Source organism: Notolabrus celidotus, chromosome 4, assembly GCF_009762535.1.
Source record: "Notolabrus celidotus isolate fNotCel1 chromosome 4, fNotCel1.pri, whole genome shotgun sequence".
In the NCBI taxonomy this organism is placed as follows: Eukaryota; Metazoa; Chordata; class Actinopteri; order Labriformes; family Labridae; genus Notolabrus; species Notolabrus celidotus.
In genome coordinates this window covers 14,261-37,500 of record NC_048275.1, presented here as the reverse complement: position 1 = coordinate 37,500, position 23,240 = coordinate 14,261, and the positions used below count along the sequence as shown (strand labels likewise).

The following is a 23,240-nucleotide window of genomic DNA, read 5'->3' as shown; positions in this document are numbered from 1 at the left end:
ATATCAATATTTTTTAACAGCTGTTTGTATAGTCATTGAAGAGTATCTCTAGTAAAACTTTGTGTTGAAAATAACTAGTAATAGTTAATTTTTGTGTAGGCTAGTTATTTTTAACTCAAACAAACAGCAAATCACCATGAAGTGGATTTAAAGTACTGACATCCAAAGTGTACATGCATCCATAAATCATAATTACTCTGTTTTCCTGTGATAACAAGAGGCTTGATTATCGGCTGTTTCTAAGAATCACAATTTATCAATCCTGTAAACACAAGTTAACAATTGTTGTTGTTGTTGTTGTTTGTTTTATCTTTAATCTTCACTGTGATGTAAGACTGCACATGTTTTACTCTTATCCTCTTTATTTAATGTTCTTATTATTGCTATTATTATTATTATTATTATAATTATTATTATCATTATTCATTATTATCATTATTATTATTATTATTATTATTATTATTATTATTATTATATTTCTGACTTATTTATTTTAAAATTGTGAATTCCAATTCCATTGTAATTTATATTACTTTTTTTGTATCTTTATACTCTTTATTTTCTTAAAATGTAAAAAGAAAAAAAAAGCACACATTTTTTTCTTTAACTGTAAGAAATAAAAACACAATTATAGAAATATAATTTTCTCTAATTATATATTTTTTCTTTATGAACCACTTAGTTTATTGTATTATTCAGAGTTTTAAAAATACTTGTTTTCTTGTGATAATGATATTTTTCTGCTTATCTAGTAAACAAAAGTAAAGGTTGGTCATGTCTGCTTCCAGCTTCCGTAGAAAAGACATAAGAGGACATGAACTCTTAAAGGATTACAGGCTGCAGGTCATCCTGTTTGAGTGGCTGAAGGATTAGTATTTATAAAAAGCATGAATGGAGAGCGAGGAATGCTGGGAAGTGTAGTTTTCTGAGCAGTTCCCGGAAATGGAGCAGGGGTCGTTGTTCCCTTTGCTTGCCGTAGTTGTAGTTGTATGAATCAGTCACCGGAAATGACGGAGGTGTTGTGGTGCCCTCTGCTTGCCGTAGTTGTAGTTGTATGAATCAGTCACCGGAAATGACGCAGGTGTTGTGGTGCCCTCTGCTTGCCGTAGTTGTAGTTGTATGAATCAGTCGTCGTTGACAGTCTTCGGGATATGACTTTGCTTTTGTAGTAGAGCTAACGTTAGCTAGACCGTTAGCTGGTTGTTTTAGGATTACTTTAGCCGAAAGAGAGGAAAACGAGGACTAACGGTTTCTCTGATCTAACCCGCGTTATTAGTTAGCATTATTATTATTATAATTACTTTTATACCATGACACTAATATAATGTTCATGTTCTCTGCTGGGGAAATCTAACTTAACTCAAGCTAAATGGCTAACGCTAGCTAGCGTGTCAGCAGGTTGTGAATCTGATAAGTTGGTCTCAGTTTGTGGTAAAAACAGTTTTTATTCTTTACAGGGAGCAGATAGAGACAGGGAGAACAGCCGGGTAGAATAACAACGAGCACAGGAGTTAAACTGAGTTAGCATTGAGAAGCTAGCTGTCCGGGTTGTGGAACATGAAACAGGTTCAGGCTGAGACTTTGGGATTTGTTCCACAGAAAGATATCGTGTACAACAAACTCCTGCCGTACGCGGACAGGTTAGATGATGAATCTAACGAGATTCTGAGTCAAATTAAAGGAAACCTGTGCCGAGCTGTGCAGCTCAGAGAGCTATGGCCCGGTGTGCTGTTCTGGACCAGGAAACTTTCCACGTAAGTGACTTTGATTTCTCACAGTGTTTGCTCTCTGTTCTCTCTCACACTGCTCTTACTCTGTCACACTCTGTTGGTCTTAAACTTCCAACTTCCCAAACTTCCAGGCCGGTATGATAAACATGTCTGATTACACTGATCCATAAAGAGATGATAATAACAAGCTGTGATGACTAATCAGATATTAGAGTGTTCCTTAGATTTCACAGTTTCTGTCCCTCCTAAATTTAAGATAAATCTCAAATAACTTTCAAGATAACAAATACTGATTCCCTCATTACAACAAATTATATTACCTCATTATCTGAAGCTGACAAAGATCGTTTTCTCATGATACAAATGAAAACTGACATCTGGACATCTTTTTTTACTGATCTATTTTTATTTATTTATTTGTTTTTATTTATATATTTATGTGTTTTTAGAATAACCTCTAGACCAATGATTTATTGGTCTACTGTCTCACCACATTATTCTGTTTAACTTGCGTTTATTCTTTTAATTCTTTTGCATTATATTTGTTTTTTGCTTTGTCAGAATTTATCCTCTCTGTCTGTCAAAGGTTTGTGTTGTCAAAGCAGTTTGTAAACATTTGTTTTTAAAGGTACAATACAAATACAGTTATTATTATTAGTAGTAGTATTATTACTGTGATAGGCCATGCTGCCACTGCCCACATTAATGAGGTTAGTTGAGCCAATTTCTATAGTTTATTTTATTCTTTTGCAGCTTTAAGGTCACTCGTTGTTAATTGATGCTACATTTACATGTGAAATAAATCCACTTTATTTTTACCGAAGCCCTAAGTAGATATGTACCCATACATATGTACTCTATGTTACTGTTATAATTCTAATTTCTTTCACATCTACATGTAGCATCAAAGGATCACAATTAGTGTCCTTAAAGTTACAAAAGAATGAAATAAACAATAGAAATTGGCTCAACTAACCTCATTAATCTGAGCAGTGTCAGCATGGCATGTCCAGGTCTGGCCTATCACAGTAGTAGTAGTAGTAATAATATTAATAATAATAATAATAATAATAATAACTTTTTTATATTGCACCTTTAAAATTACAAAAAATAAACCTTTGACAGACAGAGAGGAGAGGATCAATTCCAGCAATAAATTAATAAAAAAACATAGGCTCTTGTTTGCTTTATATATTTCTTTTGCACTGTCTACTTTGTTACTGTGACACTTGAATTTCCCGGTTGAGGGACGAGTAAAGGACTATCTTATCTTATGGATGCCTTGTACAAAGAGAGCACAGTTTACCAAAGTCAAATTCCTTGTGTGTTCAAGCATACCTGGCCAATAAAGCTGATTCTGATTCTGATTATCTTATCTTATCTTATCAGTTAATGAAAGCATTGAAGGACAATAAAAAGGCTTTCAGAATAAAATGACATGTTGTTTTGTTTTCTAGATGTCAGAAAATTAACCTTTCATCATGAGAAAACAATCTTTGTCAGCTTCAGATAATGAGGTAAATTAATCTGTTTTAATGAGGGAATCAATATTGTCATCTGGAAAGTTAGTTTGGATTTATCTTGAATTTAGGAGGGACATGTTGCAAAATAGTTTACTGTACAAAAAATGAAAAAGAGCAAACACAGAAACTGTGAAAATAGTTCATTTATCTCGGGGGGAAATTGAGTCATTACAGTATGCTCTTATAAGCAGTATGTAAGAAAGTCAAAATATTAGTAGAAAGAAGGAATAAAATTAGATTGAAATAAAATAATAATGAAGTATGCACAGAATAGTTAAAATTAGCTATGCACAAAAGTGCTGGGAATGAAGGTGATGTAAACAAAGATGATAAAGTGGCATTGTCATCTTGAAATAACAAGAAAGTAACAATATCAACAAACAAGCTCAGGAAACAGTCGATTCAAAAGTTAAACTCAGGCACCTGATCCAAGTTAATAATCAACAACAAAGAAATCAAAGCCCTTGATATTTTCATTTATGACCAAATCTAACAACATGAAATATTTCCCTTCATTATGTTGACTCTTTCATGTAAGTCTAATTCATCCACCAACAATAACATCTAATTTGATTTCCATTAGTTACATGACAAAACATGGACGTTTCAGGCAGGAAGAAAGTAATAATAAATAAACTTTGCATTGCTCTGTCGCGGTCTAGACTTCGTCTTGACTTTAGAAAAATTAAGGAAAGAAAAGGAAATGAATATATATGTCTGTATTAAAGGGGCTTACAATATAAGTTTTAAAGTAGTTCTTGAAAAATGAACAAGAAATTATCAAATATTAAAATACACATATTGGTTGATGAACTAATTGTTGCAGTGATGCATCATTTGAGTCGTGAATGAATAATTTACATTTTATCAGCTTACTTTTATTTAAAGAGGGCTTGTTTTTCTGTGTTTGTTTAAATGTTTATTTATTTATCTCTTCTTGTTTCATTTGTTAATGTGTGTGTGGGTGTGTGTGTGTGTGTGTGTAACGTAAAAGGTTAATAAAAAATTATACAGTACAAAAAGAAGAAGAACGTAATAATGAAAACAACCAAACAGTACATGTGTTTAGCACTTCTGATAGCCAGTATTCCTTTACACATGTAAAACATTAAGAGAGTTGAACAGGAAGACCTATGAAATAAAAGAGGAACCAGTGAAATCACTCAATAAAGGGAGAAGCTAATTTAGCAGGCCAGAGGTAAACAGGAGGTCATGGAGCCCTAAAAACCAAAGCTTGGTCCCCTTTAAGTTGTAAACAGGAACAGTCATCAAGCTCCTGTTGCAACTGAACAATCTCTGCTCAATGACTGGCTCGCGAAGCGTCTCGTGTTCGCTTATCTGAAGGTGGTGAGAGCCGTATTGCCCAACAGCCCGGTGTTTTTAAGAGGCCATTAAAATGTTGGCTAACTGTTTGTGCCTAGTAACTACAAACCAGCCGTTGTACATGATTAGGGACAGTCTGGGTTTCATAATGGGCGCAGCAGAGTGTTAAATACAGGACCTGACCCAGGCACTGCAGCTCAACAGTAGGCTGTTGTCATAACTGTTTTGCTGCTTGTGCTTTATCTCTTTGAAGCAGCAAGTCAGATGATTGCTCAGAAGATATGACAAAATAGATATATCTCTAAATTAGATTTTTTTATTTTAGTTTCATGTGAACCAGCTTCAGGGTTTGTTGTTTTATCCCTCAGCTTTTAATTTGTAGTTGTAAAGAGGGTCATATAACTGTTTAACAGATAAGTTATGTCACATTTCTCCATCAGAGCTGTGCATTAAAAACATTATCACACATGATCTCTTTTACATTTACTCATCAGTTATTTAATAAACAGTCACATCCCACCTGCCATGAAAATATGATCAACAGAAACGCTGGATTACTTAGAGTGCTGTTACATTTTGTTGTCCTGGGTTGCTGGGCTGTCTTTAATCCGTTTCAGTCCCCGTTGCTGGCGCGTTGCTCTGTCCAAGAGTGAGTCACTGCCGGCTCAGAGAGATGGAAAGTTTACTGTGGGGTTGACCCAGATTCGGTTCACTGGTGTTTTGGCATTTTAATAGTGATACAAACATTTAGTGATGGGTAATTTTAACAAATCTCAGTGAAGTTCAAGTTTCAGTGTGAAACTGTACATTTTTGATTTGAGGCCCCAGTTTGTTTTAAAAGAGAATACAAACATCTTATTTAAGTTGTTGTTGCCACTGTCAGAGTCACTGCCCACTTCATTTTATAACTTTTAGCAGTTTTTCTGAACTTTTCTTTTCTTCTTCTTCTCTAGGTACATGAGACTGTACGGACGAAAGTTCAGCAAAGCAGACCATGTGCTGTTCATCAAGTTACTGTACGAGCTAGTGACGATCCCTGGCCTGGAGATCAGCATGATGCAGGGCCTCGCTCGGCTTCTTATCAACCTCCTCAAGTAAGAGCCGGCCTCTTCTGTTCTCAACACCCTCTCATGAGACGTTTTACTCACTCCAATAGATAAGATGCTCCAAACCTACCATTGATAAGTCACAGTGCAGTCATATCTATTTTCTAACATCAACTTACTCTGTACGATGAGCGAGGATCTCTGTGTTTATTCTATATCTATCTATACATCTGAATCATACATATCTGTATGAATCATTTACAGTATATCAAATCTGATTCATACTTAACTGTGTCTGATATATCTCACAGGAAAAGGGAACTACTGTCCAGGGAAGACCTTGAGCTGGATTGGAGACCACTGTACGAGCTGCATGACCGGATTCTCTTCTCCAAGACGGAGCACCTGGGCCTCAACTGGTTCCCAAAGTATGATTCTGCATTTGACCACTGCTGATAGTATTGTTAGTGCTTAGAAATAGTCAGAAATTGACTGATGTGTTATGGATATATCTAAGAAAGAGGACACATTCAGCTGCACAGTTAGTGGCCGTGTCTTATCTGTGATAGAGATAAAGGTAATAATATGAAACTCATAGTAAATTGAATTGTTGAAGTACACCTTTAGTAGCCATCAAGCTGTTCAGATTACCTCCTGGTATTCACATTCATACTTCTTTTGTTTTAGTCACATTCAAATGATGTAGTGGGTAAGATTTATCTGACATATTTTTGGGGGCTAACTCTATTAATATTTTGTTGATCATTCTAAATTTGCCCTGATTTCATACTAACTTGGGTTAGGTGCTTCTCTCATTTCTTATGAGTTACCCACCACTAACGACACCAAACATCTAAAAACACAAGGTTGATCATTTCGTGGTAGGATAACTTCACTTTAAAGCAACGAGTGGTTTATTGTTGAATGTATATTTTGCGTTGAAATAGGATATTTAAGTCATCATAGGTACATAGATGTTATCAAGAGGAATAGTTGAGTGAGCCAGTTGTTCTCTAACTCTTGTGTCTTGTGTTTCAGTGGTTTGATTTGCGCTTGTTGAGGAACAAGGGAACATTTTTTATGTCATGTACCCTCCCTAACTCTACTTCTTCCACAAAGAACAATGTCTACTAAATCCTTTACACCCTTAGAATTTCCCTATGAAGTTCTTAGCAAGCAGTGCGAGGTGCTCTTCTATGGTGCTATGGGAACATTGTGTGTTTATCACATAAACGCCTTGCTTACTTAGTGCATCACTTTCACGTCACAGCTGACGAAAAACAAGCTGCTTTGGCTGGTTGCTATCTCACCTCTTTCAAAATTATACTAATGTACAATGTACACCAAACATGTTGCTCTGATCACATGATAAACTGTGTAAGTTGATGTATAACATGGTTATATTTGGAATTGGCACTTTTGTGTGCTGAATGTGTTCTTTATGCCTTTGTCTCCTTTCACATTCAGTTCTCCACGGCCTCGTTCATCCTCTAAACTCATAATGCTTAAATTGGTTCAGAGGTGGTAAGGACAACACTTCTCTTTGTGTTTTATTTTGAATACATCTTTTGAGGCACCTTTTTTCACATTGCATGTGTAAACAAAAAGACCCCATATGCAGCTTGTGACAGAAGAAAAGTCAAGACTTCATCAATGTTAACATTCCACTCATATTGGAGACTGTCGCACTGCAGCTAAAGGTTTCTTTTTAACCCTTCTCCTGCCCCCCCCCCCCCCCCAAAAAAAATCCACCATGAGAGAGTGATTACAGACAGGGTTGTATCGTTAATGTCTTTCCCAGGATTTTCCATAATCTGTTATTTTATGCTCCCAGCATTTCATCTGTAGTGGATTATGTAACATATAGTAAGAGAACGACGAGGACTGTATTAGGATGTAATGCGTTTGTGACTGCCACCTTATATAACATGTGAGCCCATAAATCAAATACTTACATCAATATTTACACAGCAATAATCTTTATTTCCGCCCGTGCTCCGTGGAGTTTCCAGATATTCCCCTTCTCTTTGCTTGGTTTGACGTTAGCCGTACATGCTCTGCTATTCAGCCTTTTTCGGGCTAACAGAGAAGCACACGCTCCTGTCACGTTCCCCCTCCTCCCGCGTGGCGTCTCAGGGCAAACGTGATACAAAGGTCATGCAGTTTGGGGTTCCTCTTCTCTATGAGAGCCCCAGTGCTTTGTAATGGGACACTCAGCTTGACTAGTTCTTGTCGTTCTTGGACTTGCAGTGCATGAATTTGGCTTTGGTCTTTTGCTTGTGTGTTGTTGGCTTACATTGCTAACCATTTAGCCACACCCTCCCTGTTTAGGTTAGAGTGTCACCCTAACTTCAGCTATTGTTGGAGTAATAAGTGTGGAGTGTGTCAGCTCCACACGGCCCTGTGTGATGTGAGGATGAATAACCAGTTGTTGAGTGGGATTGGCAGGGCTTTTCCAACCAGGCATGGCTTGAGCTTGCATGCGAGTAGATCGGTGGGATTGTGGGTGGGGAGCTCAAAAGCTGAGGTTATATTGGTCCTAGGCTTTCAGCGCGGTTATGTGACCTGAGTTTGAAGTCTATATGTGAAGATAATCATGACAGGAGTGTGTGATGTGTGAGAAGCTTCATTATAAGTCCTCCTTAGTCCTCTCACAGCCAGGGGAATACAAAGTGATAAGATGAATAAACAGTTAACCTACATTGGCATTATCCAACCTGGAGGTCAACCACTAACTGCTGTGCTCAGTGAAAGTCTGTTCAGGCCTTTTATTACTACGTCCTAACTGCACACCAGCTCATCAAGTTTTTTTGTTCACTGTAAACCAATCAGGTGTGTACAGAAATGTTTGTGTGCATGTAATCAAAGTCAAGTTGCTTTGGTGTGAAGATTGTTTAACCCTAACATCAGTGCTTTAGTGGTTGGGTTTCCATGCTTTGACATTACTCTTTCATTCTGTTTATTACAGCTCTGTGGAGAGTGTGCTGAAAACCCTCGTGAAAAGCTGCAGACCGTAAGTAAATCTCAATCTCATTAACGTGTCTATTGATAGTAGTTTGATAGTCAGAGATTCGATTGATTGCATCAGACGTGATTAATTCAAGATTTCAAACATAAAGGGATTCATCGTGAGTTGTTGCAGAGCTTAGCTGTTTAGAAAGATTTTGTTTCAGACTGCTGAAGCAGCTGATAAATCCTAGTGTTGCTTTTTAGGCTTCAATTAATTGCTTCATCAGTCCACAGCTTTGCTGCCACAAGTCGGTCTCTGATTTTGCTCCCCGTCGTGTTGTGCCTGTGCAGATATCTCAGGCGAGCACTAGGGCTTGTCACTCTGTTTGCACTTGGCTAGATAATCCTATTATCTCATCTAATTTTGTCTTGTGGGAGAGAGATTCCTGTTACGGTGAGAAGAGAGAGTGACTTGTTGGAAGCCTGTGAGATGCTGTGGATCAGCTGTTGGTAGTTGGAAGATTCAGTGTTTTTCAAGGTGCCCAGTGGGTTTGGAACTGCAGGGGGAGGCCAGGTGACCTGAAATAACCCTGCTGGGTTTACACAATCCCATAATGAAGCATAAAGGTACCTCTGTGAGACTATAAGTCCAGATGAAGCATGGGAATTACATTTACGCCTTGAATGTGCCAGGCGTTTGTCTTTAATCTATCACTTGTGGTCCATTAATCTCCAGTATTGACATTTCAGTAACAGCCCAGTCTGTGATGGAGACACACAAACATGCAGATGTGACTAAAGGTTGTGTAATATGGCTTTGAAGCTATAGCACAAGGTCATCTCCTAGAGAAGAACATATGTTTGAATGTGGCCTCAAGTCTGGCTGTCAGTCTCCAGCATAAGTACAGTGTGTTCAGGTGTGTGAGGATGTGATTTGTAAGCGACCTAAGAGGCTTGTCCACATTTGTAGTACTCTCTAAGCAGCTCTGCAGGTTCAGAGGCCATTTATACCCATTCATAAGCTGACACATGATATTAATAACATTCTTTTCTTCAGTAGTTTCAGCCTTAACTGTACAATTTTAATATCTGTGTTCTTTCTGCTGCTACAGATACTTCTCTGAGTCTGCAACTCAGGAGATGCTGGATGAGTGGAGACCGCTCCTCTGTCCCTTTGATGTCACCATGCAGAGAGCAATCAGCTACTTTGAGCTCTTTCTGCCCACAACGCTGCCTCCAGAGCTGCACCACAAAGGCTTCAAGTGAGAAACTTCTCATCCTCTCCTACGTATGCTTGTGACCGAAGATATCACTCCAGTCTGGAAGCAGTGTAGCGAGTCAGCTTTGAGATCCGGTCTGTAGGAGAAAAGATGAATGAATCACAAGCAGGGCTGTGTCAGTTGTATATAAAAGCAGAGGATGCCAACAGAGACGTCATGATGCCAGCAACGCAGAGATGCCTTGTTGAAAATGTGAGGGGGTGTTTCCTATAGTGAGGATGTGATCAAGTGCTGTGAAAACCATCCAAGATCCAATGTTATGTTTCCCACTCAAACATAAAAGAAGAAAACACAGATATTGGTTCCTGTTTTCAAGTATTTTTATTTCTCTCTTTCACTCATTTTGTCTTTTCACACCGTCAGCCTAGTCTCCACCTCACTACTCCATATTGGCGAGGTGTAGTGAGTGAGTGATTTCTGAGGCCACTTAATGCTGCCGGAGAATCCCTTAAATGTCACCTCCTACCTAATGCCTTATCAATGTTAGTGCTGAGCTGATGCAACCAGTCATGATCACTGTGAACCCTTCTGAAGCAGAAGGACAACAAAGCAAGATTTCACACTAAACACCTTCAAACCTTCAGCATTTTTTTAACCATTTCAGTTTTCATAGTGTTTGTATTTCTCCCAAATTTAACACTAAATGTGAATAAATGAACACATAGGTCTTTATGGAAAACATCCCAGAAGCTTTTAGCAAATTATTCCAACCCATAAACGAAAGAAAGCTGCTGTACTCTTCAGTGCTGGTCTTTACTCCTTGTTTCTCAGAGGGGTTAGCCTTTGAGAGAGGATATTGTTACAGATATTTCCTCTGATGATTTTGATATTAATGTCAGAAATAAAAGAATATTAAAGAGGATTGCTTCTGCTGTTTATGTTTCTGACAGGCTGTGGCTGGATGAGCTGATCAGCCTTTGGGTGTCTGTACAGAATCTCCCGAGCTGGGAAGTGGTGAGTAGATTTGTTTATAAAAAAACGTCTGAATGTCCAACTGTCAGCATTTCTCTCTTCCTTGTGTAACACGTCCCACTTCTTTGCAGCACCTCGTCAATCTCTTTGCTCGCTTGGCCAATGACAACATCGGCTACATTGATTGGGACCCTTACATCCCCAAGGTTTGTGACTTCTCTCTCCTTTCTACTTCACACTACGCAGCTTAGAGCTTGTTTGTTTTGAAGTTTGTGACACATGCTCTCACTCGTGACCCGACCTCTGTGATTTTGGCTCATGGTGTGTGTTTCATCACAGCTTCTGCTGCAGGGAAACAAACTCTCAGGTTTCCTAGTTGATGTTGCTCTTGGTCAAGACAAGTCTCTTCACGATAGGGAGTGAACTGCATCCTGTTTGCCTTTCAGAGACATGACTGTTTTCATATATGCGTTTCGTCAACAACAGTTATGTGTCCCTGATAAACATGAACACAGACACTCCAGAGGCCTGTGCAGGAGCAGGATGTTGGATTAATGGGGTTACTCCAGGTTTTACCCTTGATTCTTTTTAGAGCTATGATAGTTTGCTTTTCTACCAGAGGGCACGTCTAACCGGCTCTAGAGCAGCTTTTTAAAATCACTTCTCAACACTAAACTGTAAGCAAGCAGTCGAGTCTGTGAGGAGGAAGGCTTCAGCTCTCCGTGATGTCTTTTTATACTCATTGTTTAAATTCATTCCTCCTTTTACCTTCATCACCTGACAAGAGGGACGGATGGTGGCAGTAAAAGCTTGCCCTACTTGTTCTGAGATATGAAAGTGCGCCCACTTGCAACTTTTTATGAATTTCTTATCCTCTCGACTCTTTTGATACGTCCTTATTGCTGCTTATGATACAACTTTTTCCCTTTACCTTCCTTTGTGTTTTTAGCAGTTTGTTATGTGTCTTATGTTGTGATTTTCTCTTTGTTGGTGAAACAAAGGCTGAGACTTTATTTCACCTGAAGCATCCTAGGGCAAGACTCTTACCCTAGCTGACCCCGGTGACTGTGCCATCGGTAATGGGGTGGATTGATTCAGCCTGATGGGCGCTTTATGTAGCATTGTCTGCCATCAGTGTGGTGTGGATGTGACATGGAATGGAAAAGCGTTTAGAGTTTAGGATGATGGATCTGGAAATGACTGTAGTCAGTCAATCAAGACAGGAGAAAGGACTCAGAGGTCAGAGGTCAGGGGCTTCATGTAAACAGGCTGACAAACAGAGGCCGCCTTCAAGTAGACTGTGAGTAGTGTCCGGGTATAGAAGGTGAAAACAGCACACAGTGTCAGCAGAGAAGTCATCAGAAACTAAATCAGTGACCAGTGACCTCTGACCTCTGACCCTCACTGAAAGAAAAGGAGGTTATATTGGACATTTGAGAAACACTTTAGATTTGAAATGTTTCAAAGACATTAACAGTTTTATTTTGTATAGAAATGTAAAGAAAACTGTTGTTTTTGTTGAAGTTTGAATACAGTTGTAGTAAATATTATTATTTTCAATCAATAGAACGTTTAAAATGGTGCCTAGTTCTTAATTTTCACAAGTTATATGCTCTTATCACCAACATGCATAATACTTTGGCACACTCATTTCTGTAGATTCTGTATTTATTTAAAAATACAGCCAACATACTTTGAGAAGCGTCATTTTAACCACACAGCTGAAGAAATATATTCACTATCTGACTTCTTCACAAATTTGAAAACGACTGTTAACATAGTTTTAAAATATTCACAAAAATTCAACTTGCATAATAATTTGGAACACGGCGTCGAGTGGTCTAGACCAGCTCTGTTTGTAAAAGCTTCTTGAGATAACGTTTGTTGTGATTGGCTATACAAATAAAGATTGATTGATTGATTAAACATACTTGGAACACTCAGTTGAGAAATGTCATCATGTGACTGATTGGGTTGATCACTTTTGTGCAGCTCAGTTAAGCCTGATGGCTACAATATATCCTGAATACCCGTTGTACATAGCTCTGATCTGTCATGAGATCTTAATGTTCAAAGTAATGACAGACGATCAGACTCTCACCGTTCTGTCTTTTGTTTTTCAGATTTTCACGAGAATTTTGAGGAGTTTGAATCTCCCTGTGGGGACCAGTCAGATGATGGTACCACGTTACGCCACCAATGCCTACGACATCAGCCATGTGGTACTTTGGGTCTCCTCCCTCTTGGTAAGTTCATGTGTATGAACTGTGTTTGGTTCATCACTGCAGCATTAATAAGTGTGAGAATGATCGTCATAATGAATTGTAATGTGTACATTTTAGGGAGGACCCAGCAAGCAAGCTCAAGCACAGCTCAGTGGCCTTTTCAACAGTATCACATCCTTCTTCCACCCGTCAAACCATGGCCGCTGGCTGGTGAGTCTCCCTTTGCCTCTTTCTGATGACTGTGGAAGTGAGGAACTACTTCCGGGGACGTTCAGTGGAAATTCATGTTCAAGTGTAGTGGTTCAAAATAATCTTTAATTTGGAACAAAGAATATTTACGAACTTGTATAGCTCTGTCATAGAAAAGAGAGTTTAGAACAGCTGATAAACAGTGTAAAGGAATTTTCATTTAGCCCCATGAAAACCTTTCTTCAAATCTTAAATACTCCTCCATAACATTAGATATTATATACCAAGATAAAACTACCTCGAGCTTAAGTTAAAAGGATCCAACTAAATTATAGTTTATGAAATGTTAACCACTCAGCCACTCCTGTTTATCAGAGCCCAGCCAGTGTTTGACAAGATGAGACAGCAATTTGAGCAAACAACACCGCTGACATCATGGAGGTTCAAACCAAGTGTTGCTTAACTCTTGATTGGAACAAGGAGAAATAAGACATCCTGTTTTAGTCATTAAGGCCGGACCACCGCAGACTAATAATGGGAAGAAACACGAAACACAGTGGTCAAATGTTTTTATAAAGCACATTTAAAGACAGACAAACAACAGAGAAAACACAGCATATAGAAATAAAAGTAATAAACAGGCTGCTTATTCATGACGAGGGGACTCAAACACGAACATATAAAAGCTCAGTAGTCTCTGGGGGGAAATATTCATCGAGCTAATGAAAGACCCTTTTTTACATTCACTGGAAAAGACCTGACTTTAGGTTCCTGATGTCATTATCTTTTCGCTGATATAAGGGGATTAAAGTATTCTTCTTTCCTCAATACATGACATAGAAATCCATTCAACAGCTTCCAATTACCTGAGATATTAGAATGAAAGTCTTCATGAGCATGAGAGAAGCAGAATCAATATGAATATTGAAAATCGATGAAACTCATGAGTCATGGTGGTTTGACTGCCACTGAGTGATCTACTGATATCCCGCCTCAGGCCTGTTCCAGCTCTACTTCCAGCATCATGTTCACACAGCATACCATGCCACATGCCACTGATATTTACAAAGACACGGGGCGCACACTCTCGTCATCCTTTTTCTTGGAAGCTTCCTGAATCTCGTCAACTGTCTGCGTTTACATCAGCACTGAGTTCAGAAATAACAAGAGAACATGTGAGCGAGACGCTTTGGATGCTATTAAAGGTCAGCAGGCACGGGGCCACATGCCTTTCTGTTTTCAGGACCCCCTCCATGGACTGGATTTGAAGCAGCACAGGCAGCACCGTGTCCTCATACACATACCTTTATTTTTGGCAGTGAGATGAGTTTGTGTGTATTCTATGCGGTTGCTTGGATACATGTGAGAGGTTCATTCAGATAACTGTAACGTTATTTTATGTCAACAGTGTTTGAGTAATACTGGACTCAGGAGAAAGTCATGATGTGTCATGGTTAGCGAAAGATGCTAGCATGACTTCTTTTAAATCATACTCCAGGGTCCAAGTGTTCTCCGTCTGATTAAACTTCAAGCATCAAACTGAATTGTTTGATTGAACTTTAACAGGATAGTTTTGTGTGTTTCTTATCCACAGTTTATCACCTACACTTCATGCTCAGCCTCTATTGAGTGAAGCCAGCTGGAGCAGTGCTGAGTCAGAAGCTAAGCTATGCACCGCTGTGTATGGGCGTTGGAGAAAAAAGTGCTTACAGTTACTTAAAAGAGTCCCATCTTAGGAAATGTTAAATCACTTTGAGTGTAGGCTGTGTTTCAAATATTTTCACCATTGATTCGTCTTCACTGTCTGAGTGGTGACAGAACTTGTAAGTTTAAGGGAACAGGCTTTGTTACCACACATGCTGCTCACAGCATGTACTGTGATGAGCTTAATGAACATTTTAATGTTTTTAACATGGCTCCTTTTTTGTGCTTTTCAAACTGGTTTCTTGTATTTGTGTCTCTCCTTTAAACTGCTGACAAGAACAGTTGATCTTATTCTGTGAGCATCGTTATACAGACAGTCACGCCTTGTGAAGGATTACAAAAGCTGTCGCACATTCAACTGCATTATTACCAAGCAGAAACCCCTGATCTTTGAATATAAAGCCCATGCAGAAGTGCTAAAAACTGTAGTTCATCGAGCGTCCACTAGAGGCTGGCTGCAGAAACACAGGAAAGCACATACACAGCCATTCAAAGAGCCGACCTTTAAATAAACATGTTTACAGCCTGGTTAAAAAAAAAAGTTTAGGTCTGAGGAGCTCATTTCTCTATCAGCACACACTGTATTTTCTAAAATATTAAACTTAGTAGTTTTGCCCAAATAAGTACGTGGCTGATTTGATTGACAGGCGGGCGCCCTGTAGCTGTTAGCGAGGAGGATAAAGGCCCGCCTCTTTACCTTCAGGAACAGACGGGTGACACCACAGATACTAAGTCCATTTTTTATACAGTCTATGACTATTACACATATCAACCGCACAACCAGACTGCTATCATTCCTCATATATGCACGATATTTCTATTTTCTGTTTATTCTTTCTTATTTTGGTTTTAACTGAGACCTGAGAAACAAACAACCTGGAATCCTTAAAGTTAAAAAAGTTGTGCCAATAAAAAGGGCCGTCTGACGGTAAGGTGAAGCAGTGACAATATTTACTTCCATGTTGGTATTCAAGCAGCTTCAACAAACAGGATCCCATTCAACACAATCTACATTTCGTGATTCACTGACCTTTTATATTTACTTAATACAACCTTCAATAAATCTGAAATATCTAAAGGGATATAAAACTTGTAACCAGTCAAAGCCGTGCTACATTGTGCTGTTTTGTGTTTGTGTTTATGTAATGTGTTTAAAACTACATCTACACTCATCCAGGTTAAATAGAGGGACATCATCCACCTGTGTGTACTCCCTTTATAATCCCTCTGTCTGTCTGTCCCTGTGTCCTCATGTCCAGATGAAGCTCATGAAGCTGCTCCAGCGCCTCCCTGCCAGTGTGGTACGGCGACTTCACCGAGAACGCTACAGAAAGCCTACCTGGCTGACACCCATACCTGACAGCCACAAGCTTACAGAGGAGGACATCACTGACTTTGTAGAAAGTATGATGCAGCCGGTTCTCCTGGCCATGTTCAGTAAGACGGGCAGCCTGGATGCAGCTCAGGCCCTGCAGAACCTTGCTCTAATGAGGCCGGAGCTGGTCATCCCTCCTGTGTTGGAGAGGTAACTAGAGAGTTTAATGATAATCCTTTATGCAAGCCCTGGAGCTGTGGTTATTTTTTCTGTTCCAACTTTTAAACGAACACAAAGGGCTAATTGTTTTCTGTCTCTGCTGCAGAACATACCCAGCTCTGGAGACATTAATAGAGCCTCACCAGCTGACTGCCACCCTGAGCTGCATGATCGGGGTGGCACGGAGCCTAGTGTCAGGTGGGCAGCGCTTTCCTGAGGGGCCCACTCACATGCTGCCCCTGCTCATGAGGGCTCTGCCGGGCGTCGACCCAAATGACTTCAGCAAGTGCATGGTACTCATGACCGTCTTCTTACCGAGCTCTCATTCAGTCATTTGTTGTTACTATAATACAGTGTGTAGAGTATCATGTCTATAAACATCTGTCTTGTCCCCACAGATCACATTCCAGTTTATTGCAACATTTGTGACCCTTGTGCCTTTGGTGGACTGCTCGTCTGCCCTACATGAAAGAACAGACTTGACAGAGGTTAATCACGATCATTTCCCCTCGCCTTCGTAATTAATGCAAAATGTTTGACAATCATTAAGAATATCTTTTAAATCTAGGTTTATAATATATATGTGTTTGTTTTGTATTTCAGGTGGAAAGAGAGATGTGCTCGGCCTCAGCGGAGTTTGAAGACTTTGTGCTTCAGTTCATGGACAGGTACGATGATCAGTGTGTAGACATTCAGTCATTCAGAAGCAGAGGTGGCTTTAAGTGACAAAGATGTGACAGCACTGACACTGTGACACCTTTAGGTTAACATAATAACATCCACCACAAATACTGATCCAAACTTTATTCACTTAGAGTTTCACTTTATGTTGTAATAATAATTGATATGTATAGGCCAGTGTTTACATCTGTTTTCACAACTTGAAGTTTCATTTTTGGTAACCATTGTGTCTCAACATGAAGAACATTTCTGTGAATTAGGGTTAATGCCAGTTAAAGAAACAGTACATTCAGAAAATGTGATGCTTTACCAAACCTAAGGTTAATTTTTATGACTTCTTCCTGACTCAAGGAGAAACAAAACAAGATGAGTTTCAATGATTTCACAGAAACAAATCACTTCAATGTGATGATTGATGGGTCTGAAGTAACACAATATTTTACAAGTGAATTATATACAATATCTCTACATTAAGTCAATAGAGTAATCGTCATAGCCTGCCCACTAAGTACATCCGTGTTTGTTTGTATCTGTGCAGATGCTTCGCCCTGATCGACAGCAGCACTCTGGAACAAACGCGAGAGGAGACAGAAACAGAGAAAATGACCCATTTGGAGAGCCTGGTAGAGCTGGGCCTGTCCTCCACCTTCAGCACCATCCTCACTCAGTGCTCTTTGGACATCTTCAAGGTGAAGCCCTTATCATCACACTCTTCGCCTTATTCTGCATTCTCATGTAAAACAGAATAAAAACATTTCAAACATTGTTGTTGACAGGTGGCTCTGGAAAAGGTGTTCAACTTTGCGACCACAAACATCTTTGAGACGCGTGTAGCAGGACGGATGGTGGCTGACATGTGCAGAGCAACTGCCAAGGTAAGTCTTATCCACTCATATGTTCGCAAAAGGCAGGAACCTCTTTCAGAAGTTCGCTTCTATCATCCTCTCTTCTTTTTCAGTGTCACCCCGCAGAGTCGCTCAAGATGTTCGTGCCACACTGCTGTAATGCAATAAACCAAATCGCTATCAGTAAGTTTTAAACACAGAAGCACTTCTATTGGATGATTTCAGAAGGATGTTTTTCCCTCTACTCTTTTTCATTTATCTAACATTTACTTTTGAACAGATGAGGAAGTTTTGAACGAGGAGGAGCATGACAAGGAGTTGTTGTGGAACCTCCAGCTGTTGTCTGAGGTAATTTACAAAATCAGAAAATGCTAACTTAACCCCTCAGCTTCTGTATCTATATTTCTATCAAGTTGTGCTCAACACTGAATTTATCCCACTTTGTGATGTGCATCACAGGTGACCCGGGTTGATGGCGACAAGATCCTCCCCTATCGCTCAGACCTCGTGCAGATTTTGCAGCTGACGCTCCACCTTAAGTGTAAGCAAGGCTACACGCTAGCTTGCAACCTGCTGCACCACATCCTTCGCTCTTCAGCCCTCATCTACCCCACAGAGTACTGCAGTGTGCCCGGAGGCTTCCACCAGCCAATCAGTGACTACCTACCTATCAAGGTGCCTACTATCGATTGGTTGCAATTTTAGACACTCTTTGTTTTGTGACCAACGTTAGTCTGTCTTTAATTTAACAACAGAAAAAACACCCAGTAATGGCAATCACAGCAGAGAAAGGAACAAGTACAATGCAAAGTACTCTTTAAAAGAAAGTGTGTAAAGTGTATGTGCTGTAAAAGGCACTCAACACTAGACCCATCAAATTAGTCCTTTACATTAAAAACAGATCTCATGGAACACACTTCTTCCATCTTCATTAGAACATTTCAATCTCTCCAGATGTCGTGTGTTTCCTCCATTTCTCCCACTCACTAATCCCCCAAAGTGGGCACAGAGTCTAGACAAAGATTTACTTTTTGCACTCACCACTTCAGACAACACAGCCACTGTTTAGTCCTTCATCTCTGAAGTAACATAGCGTGTTGATGCTTTAATAAACAAAGAAACACAATGACAGACACTTGTCCTCAGGTTACCAGCCATCCAAAGAAAACCTGTGCGGCACTCTCAGTGACCTGGTTTGATTAATTGTCTCTCCTCTTTAGATGGATAGTCAGTGAAGCAGACTGTACTTTGATCTCATTAAGTGTCTTCCTGGGTTGAAGCGTGGACAGTAGATCACTTGACTGGATTACTGTGTCCTGCAACACAAAAGAAATGTCATGTCTCTTTCATGGGTACCAGTTTATCAGCAGCAGAGCAGGCTGAGGGAATGTGTGTTGTTCTTGGTCATCCTTTAATTGGTCTTTATTCAGTCCAAGTCAGATTGCCAGAAAAGAAACTTGAAGTCTGTGTGTGGAGATTAAAGATATCATCACATCAAGGTGATGCATAAAGAGCAGAAATACAGACTTTACTCCCCCTCCTGTTCCCTGTTCTTACATTCAGTCAACCCAGATGTTAGACCGTTATCTGCTATGTGATATTTCTATTAAGCTATAATTATAGTAACTAGCTAAGTCTAACTATAATCTTGCTCATTGTGTCCCGTCCAGGACTGGGGTCGACCTGGGGACCTTTGGAACTTGGATATTCGGTGGCATGTGCCCAGTGTGGAGGAGACATCCTTTGCTTTTTACTTACTGGACCTGATCCTGCAGCCTGAACTGCAGCGCCTTCAGAGATTCGCGCAGGGAGAACAGGACATGAGCAGGTGAGGAGAAACACGTCTGAGTCTCTCCCATCATTTGTACTTGCTCACTTTGCTTAGCGTGTAAATGTATCTGATATATGATCGTGTATTTTGCAGAGACGATGTACTGCAGAGTCTGACCATCATTCAGCACTGTCTCCTGGGAGCTGGAAGTTTGATGCCTCCTTTGAAAGGAGAGCCTATCCCTGAACTGTGAGTATTTACATACAAGCACACAAAACAGGATGTTTCCACTTGAAGGCTGTGTTCATGAGCTTCATTGAACACTTGATTCAGCCCTCGCAACATGTGGAGAGATCTGTGCAGCATGTTTCCCTACAAACTTTCAAACAACTCACTTTATAATCTATTGGATGTACACAAAGATAGAATGTGTGATATGTCGTTTTAAGCATTACAAAGTTTCAGAGTAAAGGTTCCCGCCTTGTTGTGCTGCACAGCAGGTGTGTCCATCGACAGGAAAACATGCTGCGGCACATCTGTGTCGTTAACAGTCGTAAATCGTACATATTGCCACTTATATCAGGAGTGTAGTAACCCTGAAGTTATCTTGTGAGGCCCGATATTATCTGTGTCATTACTTTGTCACATGCATGTTTACAGGCAGGCGATACGAACACCCTGCACACTCTGGTTCAGGGCTCAAGGCGATATCAAAGGGACTTTTCTTTCAGATTATTCAGAGAAAATGACAATTTAAAATATTTTCCTTGTTTCAAAGCCCAACAGTTGAAACAATACATGTTCACATCACACGTTTTTCATTTTGAAGCACATTGTTTCTTCAGAATGTGTTTTCCTACGAGTGATTAACTAGGCTTTGTTTTCTATCACAGGGTCCACAGCATGGTGAACCTAGACGAGACCAACCTCTACACTGGGATGGAATATGGTGAGTCAGTCACCTTTGAAGCACTTGATTATGATTAATGATGATCAAGATGTAAAGCTTTGTTGGAGTGTAACACTGAACTGTAATATCTACTTACAGATGGATCTAGAGAGAACTACAGAGATGCTGTGTGTAGTGTAATGAGACAGCTGCTGCGTAAGTGTGCATTAACATAGACCTGTCATCTGCTTGTTGTTTGTTGAAGCTGCATCACTCCTCAATTTGTTTTGCATTCTGTTAAAGATCTCTAAGTTTCTTTACGTCCTTTCCAGATTACATCCTGGAGCACTCTGAAGATGACACCAAGTCTCTTTTCTTGATCATCAAGGTAAGCAGGCAGTAACACAACGTTGTTTTTCCATGTTTTATAGGACGTTGTGTAGCTGTAAGTGACCTCTGATTTGATTTGAAATGCATCTGAATCCCTTAAATGTATTCATGAACTTTATCTGTGATGTCTTGCAGATCATCAGTGACCTGTTGCATTTCAAAGGCTCTCACAAACACGAGTTTGACTCCAGGTGGAAGAGCTTCAACCTTGTGAAGAAATCGATGGAAAACAGAGTGAGAACATGAGTTTTTATTATACAGCTCTGGTGCTATTGTTATCATAGGAAGACATTTAAATAGATGCAGTCTTTACCTTAAGTTCCCATCAGATGCATTAGTGAATACACTTTAACTTAAAGCTGACTGACAGCTCACAGTGTCTCTTTCTTGTATTTGCAGCTTCATGGCAGAAAGCAGCACATCAGAGCTCTGCTCATAGACAGAGTCATGCTCCAGCACGAGGTACGCCCTACAGAGACTTTAGAGAAAACGCCTGATTGTGTATTATTCTGTTCTACCTTTAATAATAAAACCTTCATGTTTTCATCAGCTGAGAAAGCTGACGGTGGAGGGATGTCAGTACAGGAGCATTCACCAGGAGCTGATGAGAGATCTGTTGAGGCTTTCCACGAGCACCTACAGCCAAGTGAGTTTAACAGTCAAGGCTTTCATTGTAGTTTCTATTATCACAAATTAGTCCTAATCATAAATTAGATATGACCAACCTGAAGTTATTAATAACTAACTGAGGCTTTTATAACCCTTCAGGTTCGCAGCAGGGCTCAGAACGTGCTGTTCACTGCGCTGGGGACTTACAACTTCTGCTGCAGGGATCTGATCCCTCATGTCCTGGAGTTTCTCAACCACGACAACAAGAGTGTCACACAGCAGCAGTTCAAGGTACGGCAGCCTCATCTGTGTGTTACTTTTTAACTGAGAAACGTACAGAAATAAAGACGAATGACGTTTTAACTTTCTCTTCATCTTTCCAGGGTGCCTTGTACTGTCTCCTGGGGAACCACAGTGGAGTGTGCCTGGCAAATTTACACGACTGGGAGTGCATCGCTCTTACGTGGCCCGCCATCGTCCGCTCTGGCCTCAGCTCGGCCATGTCTCTGGAGAAGCCCTCCATTGTGCGTCTCTTCGATGACCTCGCAGACAAAATCCATCGCCAGTATGAGACCATCGGCATCGACTTCTCTGTAAGGGAATCATTCAGAACAGTTTCACAAATGGATCATAGAGTCCAAACCATACTGAGGGGGATAATGTTATGCTACTGTGTCCAAGGTTGAAACTTGTATTATTACGAAATCCTAACAAGTTACTATTTATCCTCTGACTGATCGATGAGACTCACAACACAAACTGAAAATCCCATAGAATGTGGAGCCATATTTCAAGTTCATGCAACTTATCTGATTACTCATTACGGACACCAGACGACAGCTAAATCTAGATTAATTTATCTCTAATTAACTTTCGTTAGCAGCTGCATGGTCATCACATTAGCTCTGTAGGCAGTGCTAATGACTACACTTGCCAGTAAGTTATATCAGTGGTTCCAAAAGGGGGGGTAGCGAGACACTGATGGGGGGTTGCAAGATGCCTTTCAAAATATAATGATCTAAATTTACATAATTTATCCATTGCTTTGAAATCATATACAAAACCATACAAATAAAAAAAACATCAATTTTCTTCTTAACTTGTTGTCATATGATCCCTGAGGAAATGACGCTGCTTAATAAGAAAGTCGTCGGTTTTTGGATTGGTCTAATAGTTCTTGTGTGCAGCTCAGAGCAACATCAAATCAGTCAAGAGGGCGGTCTTTGGTCCCTGGTCTCTGGTCTCTGGCACTGTTATTTTGGGGATAGTGGACTAAAACGTTTGGGAATCCCTCAGCTAGATGATATTCAAGGTGTTGATTTAGCAAACATTACATTATCAGTGGCTAATGTCTGATGGCAGCTTATTAAACACGGTATTTCCCCTTGAAAATATGGCCTGAAGTCCCTCCAGATTTCCTCAGTGTTGTTGTTTATTTGTTAATGAATCCATACGTTGTGAAGCTACAACAATCAGTTTGATTATTTTATGTTGATACAATTTGCACCCTGGAACACAGCAGTACAACAGCATCCCTTTGCCAGACACAGCGAGGCCTCCCGCTCGAGCATGCATCAGAGAAAAGTTCTGCTTGTGTTGTGATGTCTGCCTAAAATACAACAGTTCTACCCCCTCTCACA

General features: G+C 39.9%; 1 protein-coding gene across 1 annotated transcript in view; it reads left to right on the top strand.

Annotated features, from left to right (window-relative positions):
- Nucleotides 1-998: 998 nt before the first annotated feature.
- Nucleotides 999-23,240, top strand: part of psme4a (proteasome activator subunit 4a) — a 31,615-nt gene continuing 9,373 nt past the window's right edge. The window contains exons 1-28 of the mRNA XM_034681876.1: nt 999-1,754; nt 5,530-5,670; nt 5,934-6,050; nt 8,591-8,635; nt 9,684-9,833; nt 10,742-10,805; nt 10,895-10,969; nt 12,887-13,009; nt 13,106-13,198; nt 16,141-16,406; nt 16,522-16,708; nt 16,814-16,903; nt 17,019-17,083; nt 17,635-17,785; nt 17,873-17,971; nt 18,055-18,124; nt 18,222-18,289; nt 18,401-18,616; nt 19,612-19,769; nt 19,866-19,961; nt 20,606-20,661; nt 20,761-20,817; nt 20,934-20,989; nt 21,127-21,225; nt 21,391-21,453; nt 21,542-21,637; nt 21,760-21,891; nt 21,984-22,193. Coding sequence (XP_034537767.1) covers nt 1,558-1,754; nt 5,530-5,670; nt 5,934-6,050; nt 8,591-8,635; nt 9,684-9,833; nt 10,742-10,805; nt 10,895-10,969; nt 12,887-13,009; nt 13,106-13,198; nt 16,141-16,406; nt 16,522-16,708; nt 16,814-16,903; nt 17,019-17,083; nt 17,635-17,785; nt 17,873-17,971; nt 18,055-18,124; nt 18,222-18,289; nt 18,401-18,616; nt 19,612-19,769; nt 19,866-19,961; nt 20,606-20,661; nt 20,761-20,817; nt 20,934-20,989; nt 21,127-21,225; nt 21,391-21,453; nt 21,542-21,637; nt 21,760-21,891; nt 21,984-22,193 — 3,240 coding nt within the window. The 5' untranslated portion in view covers nt 999-1,557. The remainder of the gene's footprint in view (nt 1,755-5,529; nt 5,671-5,933; nt 6,051-8,590; nt 8,636-9,683; nt 9,834-10,741; nt 10,806-10,894; nt 10,970-12,886; nt 13,010-13,105; nt 13,199-16,140; nt 16,407-16,521; nt 16,709-16,813; nt 16,904-17,018; nt 17,084-17,634; nt 17,786-17,872; nt 17,972-18,054; nt 18,125-18,221; nt 18,290-18,400; nt 18,617-19,611; nt 19,770-19,865; nt 19,962-20,605; nt 20,662-20,760; nt 20,818-20,933; nt 20,990-21,126; nt 21,226-21,390; nt 21,454-21,541; nt 21,638-21,759; nt 21,892-21,983; nt 22,194-23,240) is intronic.